The sequence below is a fragment of the Sphaeramia orbicularis genome, chromosome 19 (assembly GCF_902148855.1).
Source record: "Sphaeramia orbicularis chromosome 19, fSphaOr1.1, whole genome shotgun sequence".
NCBI lineage: Eukaryota > Metazoa > Chordata > Actinopteri > Kurtiformes > Apogonidae > Sphaeramia > Sphaeramia orbicularis.
In genome coordinates, this window is record NC_043975.1 from 2659406 (window position 1) to 2675298 (window position 15893).

Here is a 15893-nt window from a genome sequence, read left to right on the forward strand (position 1 = left end):
GTTGGAAATGGGATAAGGAAGAAATGATTAAATTTTGGTGGTGATCGGGGGTGGGGGGGCCCCACGGGGGGGCCCATTTCCAACAAACCCTGAAAATTTCATCAAAATCTGTCCATAACTTTTTGAGTTATGTTGCACACTAACGGACAGACAAACAAACAAACAAACAAACAAACCCTGGCAAAAACATAACCTCCTTGGCGTGGGGGGGCCCACGGGGGGGGGGGGGGGGGGGAGCCTTGGCGGAGGTCTGCGCTCTCCGAGTGCTTTTCTAGTTGGACTAGAAATGAGAAAAATGCACTTGATAATATTTTAATTTTTTGCAGTGTGCTGTGAACTCTCGTCCATGTCACTTGTGTTTTTCCAGGACACTCAGTTTGTATTTGTTTTTTTTTTTCCAGGAGACTCTCTGAGTTACCACAGTGGGATGAAGTTCACCACCTGGGACAAAGACCAGGACAAATATGGGTCCAACTGTGCCAGAGTTTACCTGGGCGCCTTTTGGCACAACGGCTGTCACTACGCCAACCCAAACGGGGTTTACCTGTGGGGGGCGGACGGGGCTCAGACCTCCACTGGGGTGCTCTGGTACACCTGGAAGGGCTACTACTACTCTGTCCAGACCTTCATCATGATGATCCGCCCGCTGGTCTAGAGCCGACGGCACCGCGAGAAAACCCCCCCATACGATGGAGAAGTCCAAACTAAAGGTTCTGCTGTCAGTGGTTCGGGTTCTACAGGCAAACTGGGAAATGGGTTCTTCTGTGAAACTGGACATGAGGATAAAAACGCAGAAACCAGATGGAGACGAATGTTACGAAGCAAGTTTGGAAACACTTTGGGTCTAATTTAAAAACAAATACTTACTGAGATAAAAGAGAAACTATTTTTCAGATAAAACACATTTTATATTATTTCCATATTACTTTTCTACAAAAAAAAAATCCGCATGTAACACGGTAAAAAAAGGACACGAAAATTTTGTGGTACTATTTTTTTCTGTTATTTTACATTATTTAATTTGTTAGTTTTTTTTGCACATCATAAAAAGCAAGAGAAAAGTAAAAAACAACAACATTCAAACAAGTAACATCATGGTGCAGGAGATGATAGAAGCCAAAAAAGGAAAAGACTTATGTGAGTACATCCCCGGAAATAATACACAGGAAGAGGAAAAGAAAAAAAAAAAAGAGAGAGAGAGAAAAAAGAATTCAAAATATAACTGAAATAATAATCTAAAGTAAAAGCAATAAAAATAAAAATCAAATTACAAATCATCATACAAAATCCGCATGTAACACAGTCAAAAGGACATGAAAATTATGCGGTACTATTTTTTCTATTATTTTACATTATTCAACTTTTTTCTTTCTTGCTTTTTTTTTTTTGCACATCATAAAGAGCAAGAAAAAACATAATAAAAAAGAACATTTAAACGAGTAACATCATTGTGCAGGAGAGGATAGAAGCCAAAAAAGAGAGAAAAACGAATTAAAAATATGATATAACTGAAATAATAATCTAAAGTAAAAGCAATATTTATATATATATATATATATATATATATATATATTTATATATATAATATATCAAATTACAAATCATCATACAAAATCTGCATGTAACACAGTCAAAAGGACACAAAAAATTACGTGCTACTTTTTTTTTTTTTAGTTCTTTTTATTCTCTCACAGGTGCATTTTGGGAATCGAAGTAAATATCCAAGGCAGAGTGTTTGACAAAAATTACCACTGTTGCAAAATCATTCGCAATTTGTTCAGTTTTAAATGTTCCGGTTCCGCGTGTAACACCAGTGGACACGATGGGTTCCATGCCAAACCTGGAATGAGACTGAGACTGATGCCAAACCCACATGTGGATCAGAAAAACCACTGGGATCCACACAGTGAACACAGTGTCTGTATTTAGAGTCTGTAGAAGAGCATTTACACATGTTTACACAGCTAATGCACTGACACCGAGGGAGATTTAATGTCCATATTTGGGTCCTATTTTTGGACCCAGTATTTGATTATAAATTCATTAATTATGGGATGGATCAGAACAAGAGGATATATTTTTTTGCTTTTATCTGAGGTCATCATTCGTTCCATCCTGGGTTAAATCTGTCGACATTTACCTTTTATTATTGGGTCTGAACAGAGTGAAAAGTGTCAGATACTAAAATAAAAACAGTTTCAGAGAAGAACCCAAACACATTATGTGATTTAAAGCTTAAATTTAACTTTAACTGTTTTTTCTCGTCAGGAAATGTTCGTCTTTAAATGAAAACAGGTTTGTAGATTCTGTTATTTAACCCTTTCATGCATGATTTGTGAGAGCTGTAATCAAGACTTTTTTTTCCTGAGTGTTTTTATTCCTCGAGGCATTAAAAAAAAAACAATGCGATGCGATAGAAGCTGTTTTTATGAACCCATTTTTCATGGAGTTGCAAAATGTCCACTCAGCTGGACGCCATGATTTAAATTTTTGAAGCAAAGAAACGTATTTAATGATAAAGTGTGTGAAAACTATGAAATGAAAACATTTTTAATGCAGATAATCTGATGTTTTCTCACATTTTAACACACAATAATACTAGTCATTACTCACTTCATGGAGATAATATGCAAAAAAAACAACAACAAAGTTTTTTAAAAACTCTGTTAAATACAGTTTAATAACAATAAGTAGTAATTGATTTTCACTCAAACATGTGAGTGCAGATCAGGTTTATTAAGAACAGTAAAGTTACAGTAACAGTATGGGATGGTGCATGCACTGCAAAAATCTAAATCTTACCCAGTTAGTTTTTCTCATTTCTAGTCAAAATATCTCATCACACTTAAAATAGGACAGAATTACCTAAAGAGTAACTTTTTTTTTTTTTGCCTAATTGAAGCAAAAAAAAAAAATCTGCCAGTGGAACAAGTGAAAATGATCTTGGTAAGATTTCTTCCTCTTTAGGTGATTCTGTCTGATTTTAAGTGTGATGAGATATTTGGACCAGAAATGAGAAAAATACACTTGGTCAGATTTAGATTTTTGCAGCGTGAGCGTCCACTGTGTCGGCTGATATGGAACTACAACAACAAAATCCATGCATATAGAAGAGAACAGCTGTCCACTGTAGTGACCACTGTGTATGAAAGGGTTAACAGTTGAAATGATCCTGTTTCTGTTTCAGTCTGGAGTCACAGTCTGAGTGTGTGATCCAACAGCAGCTGGAACTCTGTTGTAATGACTCAAATCCACCACTGAGTGTCACTGTTGTGTCAGATCAACTGTAGATCTGAAGCCTCTGACTGTGACGGAGCTTTGAGTCTTTATCTGCTGCATGAAAAAAAAAAAAAAAAAAAAATACAATAAAGGAGAAGCTGATCCTGCAGCTGTGGTGTTGTGATGAGTTCACTCTGTCTCAGTTTACAACAAGGCACACAGAAAGTACCAAAAGGTAGAGGTAATTCAAGGGTAAAATATTACAGAGAAGAAAAAAAAAAAATATAGAAAAGTCAATAATTAATTCTAAAAAGTAACTGTCTTTTTTTTTCCTTTCAAGAATTTATTTATTATTTAACAATATAACATGCAAAAATGTGAATACAAAAAAAGATAGATAGATAGATAGATAGATAGATAGATAGATAGATAGATAGATAGATAGATAGATAGATAGATAGATAGATAGATAGATAGATAGATAGATAGATAGATAGATAGATAGATTTTTTAAAAACTCAGGGAGGAAAGTGATTTTATTGGCTTACGTTGATACACGTGACCGCAGATTAGGCTAATTAGCCTCAGGTCAGTCGTTCTGCTTTTACTGTCAGCACACCAGGACATTTTGGACGGCATTTCAAGAATGGACATCTGAGAAGGACACTCAATCGCTCAAACTGGAGGATAAAAACATTAAATTTGGAGTTATAATGAAAAAAAAAAAATAGGCAAGAAATTATGTGTAACACTTTAATTATTCTGGATAAACAATTTATACACAGATGTAGATTTATGAAAAACTACCCACTGTTCTTAATTTAAAAAATGAAATAACAAACTTTAAAAAAAAACACTGAAACATGTAAAAACCAAACAAGTCTTGACTGTGAAAATTTGAATGTATTGATTTCTGATTAGACCTCTGACTTTATTTTGTTATTTATTTATTTATTTATTAGAATTTTCTTCACAAATACTGTTCAGATGAGGTTGATGTTGTTGCTCAGTCTGAAAAAAAAAAGTCTTTTTCTATGGAATTCGTTTGAATGTATGACCAGATTTTGATTAATAAAGTTGGGGGGGGGGGGGGGGGGGGTGCTTTTCCTATCAGTAAAACAGGACAGAATGGAGGATCTATGGATGTTTCAGTCACGTATTATCTAAAAAAATCTAAATAAACTCAAAGTTGTAATTCTGGAGACACATGGTAAATATTCTGCCATATTAATATAGTATTAATGTCCTCATTGAGAGTTTGTAATTTTCACAAGTTCAATTTAAAAAAAAAAAAAAAAAAAAAAAAATAATAGTAATAATAATAATAATAATAATAATAACACTAGCAACTGAATATGCTAAACTTTTACAGTTAGTATCGTCATATAGTAAAATTATTTTAATGCCTCAAAAACGAAAAAATATTCTGCCATGATATCAATAGCGGTAAAACGAGTGTGGCTCTGCACTTTTACTGACAGAAGAAGAAGAAGGATAATAATGACTTTTTTTTTTTAAAGTAACTGTCTTTTTCATTCAAGAATTTATTTATTATTCAACAATATAACATACAAAAATGTGAATACAACCAAAAAAATTGAATAAATTAATAAATAAAAATAAATAAATAAAATGATATTAAACAAAACCTGACGTAAACCTTAATAGGGAAGTGACGTCAGGGAAGTGATTTTATTGTCTTACGTTGATACACGTGACCGCAGATTAGGCTAATTAGCCACAGGTTAGTCATTATGCTTTTCCTATCAGTAAAACAGGACAGAATGGAGGATCTATGGATGTTTCAGTCACGTATCATCTAAAAAAATCAAAATAAACCCAAAGTTGTAATTTTGGAGACAAATGGTAAATATTCTGCCATATAATATAGTATTAATGTCCTTGTTGAGAGTTTGTAATTTTCACAAGTTCAATTAAAAAATAATAATAACACTAGCAACAGAATATGCTAAACTTTTACAGTTAGTATCGTCATATATTAAAATTATTTTAATGTCTCAAAAACAAAAAAAATATTCTGCCATGATATTAATGAGTGTGGCTCTACACTTTTACAGAGAGAAGAAGAAGAAGGACACATAAAAGCAGCAGTAGAAGAAGAAGTGCTGTTTGCTAGCAGTTTGTTAGCCTAGCCTTCCGGTCATAACAGACAGTGATGAGGACTAAACGTGTGTCTGAGCGGCTTTTATGCATGAACTGTGGGTGTAATGTGTGAAAATGTCCGCAGTTCAACCGCTGAGGACGTCTGTGAAGCGGCGACAACCTCCGGAGGAGATTTTAAAGCTGACGGAGGAACTTTATCATTCACCGGAGGAAAATGAAGCCGAAGCAGCTGCAGTTTTCCAGCCGAAGGTGGAGTTCAGCAGAACAGGTGGAGCACTGACCTCCTAAAAACAGACACATTTAAAGGCTTTCACCTCTGGGTTTGGCCCCCCTCCAGATTAACTCAGGGTAAACACATCTAAAACACTATTTACACCTTTAAACAGACATGAAACTGTGATTTTTCTGTGTAAATCCAATATTAAACACCTTAAACATAATACTAAACCCTTGGGTTAAAACACTGCAACTGATTATGTCCAGTAGAGACATTTCCAGGTTAATTTATTAGTTGTTTGGTTATAAAAGGTCAGAAAATGGTGAAAAATGTCCCACAGATTCATAGTTTAGTGTCACCAAGGAGGAAAGAGAAAAAGAAACTGAAGCAGAGAGTTTACACTTGGGGAAAAAAAAAGATAAATAAAAAATTATAAACCACACTTTTAGCTGATGATGAATGTAGTTGGTCTGTTTATGGTAAATCACTGCAGCTCCAGTTGGTCTCAGTGATCTTTATTCATTTACTCTTTTGTTATTTCGAAAATGTCTTCAGATAATATCAGAGTAAGTGCATTCTCTGAAACTGGACCGAGAAACAGGACATGGGGCGAAACATTCAAACCAGATGTAGACGAATGTTAGGAAGCAAGTTTGGAAACACTTTGGGTCTGTTTAAAAAGAAATATTTACTGAGATAAAAGAGAAACTCTTTTTCAGATAAAACACATTTTTATATGATTTAATATTATTTTTAAACAAAAATCTGCATGTAACACAGTTAAAAGGACACGAAAATTTTGTGCTACGATTTTTTTTCGAATATCTTGTTATTCTCTCACAGGTGCATTTTGGGAATCAAAGTAAATATTCAAGGCAGTGTTTCACAAAAATGATCACTGTTGCAAAATCACTTGCAATTTATTAGTGTTTAACCTCCTAAGACCCAGGAAATGTCAGCAAAGTACAAGCTTTTTTGTTTTTAATTTAAAAAAATTGCCTATATTGGGAACATCATGATGCAACAGTTTTTTCTGTTTTTTTTTAAATTTTTTATCAAATGTCCTTTGTGGTGGACAGTTTTCTTTTCTTTTTTTTGTATTAAGTTGTGAAACTCTTGTCCACAAATGTGGGCCTTAGGAGGTTAAATGTTCAGGTTCTGCATGTAACACAAGTGGATCCGATGGGTTCCACACCAAACCTGGAAGGAGTTTACATGTCAGAAGGATAACTTTGAAGTCAAGGGAAGGTTAACATGTGGTCAAAAAAAATTAAATGACAATAATCTACACCAAACTTATATTTTTTTCGGCAGGTAATTACTTATATTTTCAGGAAAATGTATTTTAAAATGAGAAAAAATTAGTGAAAAAAAAAAAAAAATCAGAGAAGGCATAATATTGATTAAATTGTTCTTATATTTCTTTATAAATTTCATTTTTTTCAGGTTATTCACATCCTTTTTGTTTGGATAGTTTGTAAATGTAAATACTGGTATAACTGAATGTTTTTTTTTTGCACTAAAACCATTTGGAGTTGTCATTATTTATTGGTTATCATGCTATTATTTTACTGGTCCGGCCAACTTCAGATTAAATTAGGCTGAATGTGCCCCCCCCCCCAGGAAGAAAATGAGTTTGACACCCCTGATTTCTAGGTTACATGTGCATTACAGATTAGATCTACGACGGCACTAAACATTTAGTAACAGGCCAAATATTGTTAAAATTGCACTGAATTTTCTTTAGACATTTCAGGTTGTTCATATTTGTTCAGGTTATTCACATGTTATTGTTAAGGAAGAGTTTTTAATGTAAATATTTTCAGAATTTAATGGGTTTTTTTGTACTAAAACCAAGAGAAAAAAATTGGCATTGTCATTATGTTATTATGGTATTATTTTTGACATTGATGCCCTAACTTGCACTTCGCCAATTCATCCCACGGGCCAGATTGGAACCTTTGGCGGGCCGGTTTTGGCCCCCAGGACACATGTTTGACACCCGTGTTGTAAACAGTTCCATAAAATACAGTTCTTCAGCTAAAAAAATGAGTCTATTTGAGAAATGACAGATGAAACTTTAATGTTTGACGCTGATGTTCCCTTTGGCTGGACCTGGGCCTCATGTATGTGTTTTATCCTCTGTCTAGATGATCGTCTTCTGTCTGTGATTAAAGAAGAGGCTTCCCAGGACCAGAAGGACCAGGTCGACCCAGATCCGGTTCACGTTAAAGAAGAACATGAGGAAACGTGGATTAATGAGGAAGTGGATCAGCATCAAGGTTTGGAGGAGGAGGATTTCCCCACGTCTCCATCCAGTCGAGTCCCTGTGAAGAGTGAAGAAGACGAGGAGGACCTTCAGTTTTTACGGCTTCATCAGAGACGACGTGAGGAACCAGACAGACAGGACGGCCGATCAGAACCAGAACGATACATAGGAATGCGAACCCACGGTAAGGCCGAGTCTTCAGACACTGAGGACAGCGAAGACTGGATGCAAAGCAGCGAACCACAGTCCCATTCCAACAAAAACACAAATGACCCCCCTGTAAAAGAGGGAGGATGTAAAACAAAAACACACCAGTGCTTCGAATGTGGGAAAGTGTTTGGCCAGACGTCAAATCTGAAAAGACACATGAGAGTCCACACCGGAGAGAAACCCTTCAGCTGTTCAGTTTGTAAGAAACGTTTTTCACATAAACACAATGTTAAGGAACACATGCTAACACACACAAAAGAAAAACACTACACATGCACAGTATGTGGTACACGATGTGTTCGGAAGGCGGTTTTACTTCGACACATGAAAGTCCACATGGGAGACAGAGCGTTGGATTGTTCAGATTATAAGAAAAGCTTTGCACATAAAAATAATGCTCAGGAACATATGTTAACTCACACAGGAGAGAAACCATTCGGTTGCACTATGTGCGATGAAGTAAACATGAAAACATTTGGTCGTAGATCTAATTTGAATCGACACATCGAAGTTCACATTGAAGAGAAACCTGTGAATTGTTCAGTTTGCACACATGAAGTTAATATTGAGGAGCACATGTTAACGTATACTGAGGAGAAACCATTCGGTTGCACAATATGTGACGAAAGATTTTCTCAGAAGCCAAAGTTACTGAAGCACATGGCCATTCACACGGGAGGAAAACCGTTCAGTTGTCCAGTTTGTCAGAAAGGCTTTGCACACAAGAACAACATCAGCAGACATATGTTGACTCACACCGGAGAGAAACCACACAGTTGCTCAGTATGCGGCATGAGATTTGCCCAGAAGTCGATTTTACTGGGTCACGTGAGAGTCCACACCGGAGAGAAACCATTCAGCTGCTCCATTTGTAAGAAAAGCTTTAAGAATAAATATTACATCAGGACTCACATGTTGACTCACACGGGAGAGAAACCATTCAGTTGCACAATATGCCACGAGAGATTTTCCCAGAAGCAGAACTTACTCAATCACGTGATGCGTCACAAGGGAGAGAAACCCTTCAGTTGTCCGGTTTGTAAGAGGAGTTTCACGCAGAAGGTTCACGCCGACACTCACATGTTAACTCACACCGGAGAGAAACCATTCAGCTGTCCGATCTGCAGGAGACCATTCGCACAGAAAGCTCATGTTCGCTCGCATATGAGGATCCACACGAAACCCAGAAGACCGAGCGCGTGTGTGGACAACGCTCACAGTAAAGACGACGGCAGCGGGAGTTTAGATCCAGACGAACATGGACAAACAGACGCCGAAGAGGACCAACGTCAGTCGAATCTAAACTCTGACAGACAATGACATTGGTGACGCTAACGTTAAAGAAAACATAAAGAGGAACGATTGTTGAGTTTGTGTAAGTGTGTTGGTGTGGATGGAAACGGGCCGTGGGATACAAACGATGACGTCACAGTGGAATGTTCGTTGGTTCGCGGTCATGGCCTTGTTTCCTCTCCTCTCATTGGTCAGAGTTTGTTTGGTTTTCAGGATGTTCCAGTTGTTGAAAGTTGCAGCTCGTCTCATTGTGAATCTTTGGTCCAAACTGGGTTTGAAAGTGAAGTGAGAAGAAAGACTCAAAGGCACAGCTTCACTTTAGTCGGTGGTTTGAAATATTTAATGAACAGTGAAGTGAGACATTGTTTCCTCAACGTTTCTACACATTAATCATCATGTAACGTCTGTTAATGATGTTAATTAAAATTCCTTCACCTGATAAAAGGTTAAACGTTGAATATTTTACTGCATTGTTCAGGATTCTTGAATGAAAAACCTGGTTCAGTCGTGGAATTAATGCAAATCAGTAGGAAAAAAAACACTGTATCCTGTGACGTAAATGTGAGGAGACATGAACAAAACAGACCAAAACAATGTCAAAGATGTCAGGAAATGAAAATTACGCAAAATACAACAACCCAGATTTAAAAAAAACAAAAAACACAAAAATAGCACAAAAAACCTTAACAGAAAGAAAAAAGAAAATGACAAAAAATGACTCATGATGAAAATGACACAAAAAATGCAACCAGATTTTAAAAAAATACCACAAACGCAAAAGACACAAAAATTATGCAAAACGCGTCAAGATGACACAAAATGAAAATGCCGTAAAAATCCTCCACATAAAACATTAAGAGGAGGATTATGAAACAAAACAGCTGATGTAAAAGACAAACAGTAAACTCTTCCTACGGAAAATACAAAAATCCCAACCAACAAAAACCTCCTGTTAAAAGCAGTTATCGTCTTATTTTTCCGTTTTTCTTCACATTAATTATTAATTCGTTAAATCTTGACAGTAAATAATGACAGTGACAGAGTTTAATACTGAAAGTTTGCTTTTAATGACATCTTTTCCACTGTAAAAAAAAACAAACAAAACAAAGACAAACACTGTTGTTTTCTTCTATTGTGTTTCTATTATTTGCATAAACACGACCTGTTTAAATAAACTTCATCAGGGTCATTAACGCTACGGTTGAATCCAATAAATATAAAAAACACTTAGCATCGCTACAGCTTCAAAAACACAAAGGTCCTGATTCATGGAAGTAAGTGCAATATTACCGGACAGAGGTTCAGATACGATTAATATTATTATTATTATTATTATAAACATTGGCATCCGACGTCATCATCATGTAATACTTTGACAAAAAAATGATCCTTCAGTAAAAAGAAAACGTCCTTCAAGTCGAAAACGTAAGATAAAATATCCAAAATACTTCATTAAATATATAAAATGGATCTAAAACGACCTCCTCCACAAAATAGAAAAAAAAAAAAAACCTCTTAAAGGTTCAGTTTGTAACATTCAGCGGCAGCCATGTTGTTATTCCCAACACCTTTAACCTTTATTCCATGAACCTGATCCTGTTTTAAGGAAAGTGAAGATAGTTTTCCAAACGTCACATCCAGGATTGTAATCAAAGTGCTAATGCTAATTGCTAATGCTAATCGCTAATGCTAATGTATATAGACTTTATTTCAGACTCTTGTTTACTTTGTAAACATCATAGCTTGTATTTATAATTTGCTGGCAAATAATTTCTTGTATGTGTTTACGTACTTGGCAATAAAAAATGATTCTGATTCTAATTGCTAATGCTAATCGTTAATGCTAACATATACAAAGTTACTTTTATATTACTTTTTAAAAATATCTTTTATTTAAAATATACTGGCAAAGAATTTCTTGTACGTGTTTATGTACTTGCTGAAAAAAGATGATTCTGATTCTAATCGCCAATGCTAATCGTTAATGCTAACGTACACAGAGTTACTTTTATATTCTTAATTTTTAAAAAATTATGTCTTGTTTTTATAATTTACTGGGAAAGAATTTCTTGTATGTGTTAACGTACTTGGCGAAAAAAGATGATTCTGATTCCAATTGCTAATGCTAATTGCTAATGCTAACGCATACAGAGTTATTTTTATATTCTGACTTTTTTAAAATTATATCTTGTATTTATAATTTACTGGCAAACAATTTCGTGTATGTGTTAACGTAGTTGGCAAATAAAGATGATTCTGATTCTATTCGCTAATGCTAATGCTAGGTGCTTTGTTTATTAGGATGGGTAAAACGCAGACTAAATTTAGTACAGGATTAACAAAGCGAGTTATGCTTTTTAATTTTCAGATTCGAGGACTAAATGTTTGCTGTATCATATCCGCTGTGATGAGATAAATCGCATTATTTCCTCTTGACCTGCATTGGCTGATGGGTACCCAGGGACAGAACTGGGGAGTAAAATGACTAAGCTAATGCTAAACAACCACATGCTAACAGTCAGTAGGTTTTAAATGACGCCTACAAAAAAACCCCGAATTATTACATTAGTCTGACTAAAACTGGACTTTAAAAGTATATGTAAACGTTAGCTTGACTGAAATCGTGATTGAACCCAGATAATGCGATTTAAATGCGATTTACTCCTACATGTAAACAGAAGTTAAAACAAAAAAAGACGGTATGCATAAATTAGCATTGTTGTCCATTGTGGTTCCAGTTTTAGCTCTGGGTTGCTAACGTGCTAGCTCGCTATTAACTATTGTGGTCTGGGAGTGTAGCTTAACAAGCTAACAGAGTGAATATCGCCACCTATTGTAGTGGCGGAGACGTGATTAAACAATAAATCGCTGACGCACAAAGACAATAGTCTAATTAAACGCTACGAATGAGGTCAACTGGTATTCGGAGCCTCTAGTGGACGTTAATGGTACTGCGGGTTCGGATACTCGAACATGAGGCTTTTCCATTCGATTCAACACTATAAAACAACTAAAAAAATAAAGATAAAGTGGATGTTTTATGGAGATTCGGTAAAAACGCGACAGTCTCCTCCTTTCTGACTCATTCCGATGTTAAACAAACACAACGCTTACTTTCTAGCACTAACGAAAACCTACATTACTTCCAATTTCTGCAGCTAAATCTTACAAAGTGAACCTTTCAGGATCATCAGTCTGCGTAACACAACGTAAAACAAACACTAACAACGATACAAATCGATGCCACTTCTATGTAAAGCGTACGATAACTATGTAAATATCCTCTAAAAGCTAACGATAAGGCAGCAGATCTATCTAGTGCACATGTTCATTATATTGCAGCGCTACACGATAAAAGTCCATATATAAAAAAAGGTCTAAATGTTTACACAAAGTTGTAATCCAACGCAAAAACTTGCAGCTAAAAATAGATTTAAGTCTCTTTTAGCATAAAACACGACGCTAACTATTATAAAAGTAATGGTTTTAACAGCATGTCAGACAGGCAGAAACTAGACTAGTCTGCATTCTGGACGGGTTCGGGGGTTTTCCATTTGGCTTTTGGGGGAATTCGCATCATTTGAGGTAAAATATTTCAGCTTTTTTTGCAGCTTTTCTTAAAGGAGTGATATTTAGCTTTTTTCTAAAAAATAGAATTCTTCATTTTAAATCATTTCCCTGTGGTCTCCATCAACTGTAAATGCTCTGCATAGCTCTGAAGTCTGCATTCATTCAACTCCACAGGTCCATCTGCAACACTATTTCTGAGTACACTGTAAAAAATCTAAATCTGGCCAAGTGTATTTTTGTCATTTCTAGTCCAAATATCTGATCACACTGAAAATCAGACAGAATCACCTAGAGGAACTTTTCAGTGAAATATAAGAACTGATTTATAGACAATAGATCTAGAAAATCTGATTTCAACAAATCTGACCAAGATCATTTTCACCTGTTCCATGGGCAGATTTTTTTTCTTAACTCAAGATTTTTTTTTTTTTTTTTTGCTGAATTCAAGATTGTTGCTTAATTCAAGTTTTTTTTCTTAATTCAAGCTTTTTTCTCTTAAAGATTTTTTGCTTGATTCAAATTTTTTGCTTAATTGAAGTTTTTTTTTTAATTCAAGATTTTTTTTTTGCTTCATTCAGGATTTTTTTCGCGTAATTAAAGATTTTTTTGCTTAATTCAAAATTTTTGCTTAATTCAAGTTTTTTTTCATTCAAGATTTTTGCTTAATTCAAGATTATTTTTTGCTTAATTCAAGATTGTTGCTTAATTCAAGGTTTTTTTTTTCTTAATTTAAGAATTTTTTTGCGTAATTAAAGGTTTTTTGCTTAATTCAAAATTTTTGCTTAATTCGTTTTTTTTTCTCAATTCAAGATTTTTTTTTGCTTAATTCCAGATTTTTGCTTAATTCAAGATTTCTTTTTTTTTTTAAACTTAATCCAAGATTTATTTATTTTTTTGCTTAATTCAAGATTGTTGCTTAATTCAAGTTTTTTTCTTAATTCAAGATTTTTTTGCGTAATTAAAGATTTTTTTGCTTAATTCAAAAATTTTGCTTAATTCAAGTTTTTTTTCCTTAAGTCAAGATTTTTCTTTTTTGCTTAATTCAAGATTTTTGCTTAATTCACAATTTTTTTTTACTTAATTCAAGATTTTTTATTTATTTATTTATTTTTGCTTAATTCAAGACTAGACTAGACTAGAAATGAGAAAAATACATTTGGTAAGATTTGGAGTTTTGCAGTGTAATGACACCAGAAAGGTGGTTTGGAGCGCTGGCCCTTTAAATGCACAGGAGCCACTTCAGGCCCCGCCCCCTCCAGGTTATTGGCTGAGCTGCTGTCCCGTTCAACCGACAACTGAACATTTTAAGTAATTATCTTGTACTGGGAGAAATGTTCGTCTGAAGTCTGGACCTTATATGTGCGAGTGTGGTGACGTACTAGTTCTGTAACTAATTATAAACGTAACAAATTAAGCAGGAATTCAAACAGGTCGTAGAAATCCACTGGATTTTTGTCTAAATGAATCTAAAGATAGTTTTGCAGCAGCTGGAGGGTTCAAATTCAAACTGTATGAACTATTTGGGTCCAAATACACAAAGAAATGAAGCACAGACTAATAACAGTGGGTTCAGATAAATACGACCCCTTTAAGTCTTGTTTTTTCTGATTGTTTGACACAGTTGATGTTATGATTCCACGTGTGTTGGAGGTTCTTTTGTGTCCATTCTGTTCGTTTTCGAGTCCTGACGGTGAATTGTTGCAGCGTTTGTTTTTTTTTCATTACGATGGGACGGTAACGAGCTCCGGCTTTCGTTCATGTGATGAAGCCGACCTGTCCTAATTGAGGAGGGACCCTGAACGCAACACGACCTGCCGTTTCTACAACAGGACCTCCCACTACAGGTACAGTTTTGTTTTTTTGTTTTTTTACCATGAAACATATATTAAATCAGTTATTCGACCTTTTCAACAGCAGATATTTTTGATTTGAGTCAAAACAGTCGAATCATCTGCTGGGAAACAGATCTACCTTTGGTTTTAGACCCGTCCGTGACCGCTTGTGTTCATCATGTACAACTGTGGGATTTCTAATACTCAAAAATACATCCCATGATTTTGTCGCATCTCGTTGAAAACATCATATAATGATGTTTTGAGGTAGAATTTATTTTCATCTGTGGATTCTGGAGGTTTAGTTGTGTTTAATGTGTCGTATCTGACTCTAAATTCTGGATTTTTGCCCCATTTTGGACTAAAATTATTACAATATTATCAATATTTCATATATGTTTGTATGTAATTATTGTAATATATTACTGTGTCTCGTTGAAGTAAACATTCGTCCATGCAAATCCGTGTATCATCCATTCTTTTCTTATTCTATTGAGAATCCACAATTGAAAAACGAAAAAATGAGTCATTTCATTATTTATGTACAAATCAACAATCAAAAAACCAGTTTTTCATTGTTTCGATTGTACGCACAAATTAAATATTGGAAATAAGTAAATGGACCAAATGTGGGGTTGCATGTTGACATTTTATTGTCATGAAATGGACAGTTTATTTTTGATATATACATTACTTACAATCGAAAGAATGAAAAACAACCCGTTTTTTGATTTTTGATTTGTACGTGAATAATGAAATAACGACTCATTTATTTGTTTTCCGACTGTGGATTTTCAATTGAATATGAAAAGAACGAATGATACATGGATTCATGCAGCTGCACTGTTTCATTAGATTCTCAGATTGAACCTAATTTGTTGTCATATTTTTGTACTTTTTTCACGTCAGACTCACTTCACAGATTTTACGGTAATTCATCATTTTTTCTTCAGCAGCAAAATAACATATTACACAAACTCTACAGGTTAAAGCGGAATAAATCTGGACACTTTGGTGCAGAAAAAGTATCACAATAAACTAGACTCATAGTATTATTATTATTACAGACTCATAATATGAACACTCCCTGATTTGGTCAAACTCACCACTGGTTTTATGATTAAATGTAGATAATTACAAAAGAATAAACCAGTATCGA

The 15893-nt window shown here is 34.8% G+C and overlaps 2 protein-coding genes and 1 long non-coding RNA gene across 3 annotated transcripts in view; 2 read left to right on the forward strand and 1 right to left on the reverse strand.

Annotated features, from left to right (window-relative positions):
* LOC115410734 (microfibril-associated glycoprotein 4-like) overlaps window positions 1-909 on the forward strand; it is an 8505-nt gene extending 7596 nt beyond the window's left edge. The window contains exon 7 of the mRNA XM_030122513.1: window positions 402-909. Coding sequence (XP_029978373.1) covers window positions 402-655 — 254 coding nt within the window. The 3' untranslated portion in view covers window positions 656-909. The remainder of the gene's footprint in view (window positions 1-401) is intronic.
* A 4396-nt stretch (window positions 910-5305) lies between these two features.
* Window positions 5306-11131, forward strand: LOC115410294 (gastrula zinc finger protein XlCGF57.1-like). Its single transcript, XM_030121892.1, has 2 exons — window positions 5306-5611; window positions 7711-11131. Exons 1-2 carry the CDS (start codon window positions 5458-5460, stop codon window positions 9357-9359), a joined length of 1803 nt encoding a protein of 600 aa, XP_029977752.1. The 5' UTR covers window positions 5306-5457; the 3' UTR covers window positions 9360-11131.
* A 1242-nt stretch (window positions 11132-12373) lies between these two features.
* Window positions 12374-15415, reverse strand: LOC115410295 (uncharacterized). Its single transcript, XR_003934078.1, has 2 exons — window positions 14487-15415; window positions 12374-12948 (listed from the first exon to the last, which is right to left on the reverse strand). It is a non-coding gene; the product is annotated as an uncharacterized LOC115410295 (long non-coding RNA).
* Between the last annotated feature and the right edge of the window lie 478 nt (window positions 15416-15893).

Coding starts and splice junctions, on each gene's coding strand:
- LOC115410294 (XM_030121892.1), top strand. CDS start 5,458: ATGTCCGCAGTTCAACCGCTGAGGACGTCTGTGAAGCGGCGACAACCT. Junction 5,612..7,710: donor GGTGGAGTTCAGCAGAACAG/GTGGAGCACTGA, acceptor TCCTCTGTCTAG/ATGATCGTCTTCTGTCTGTG.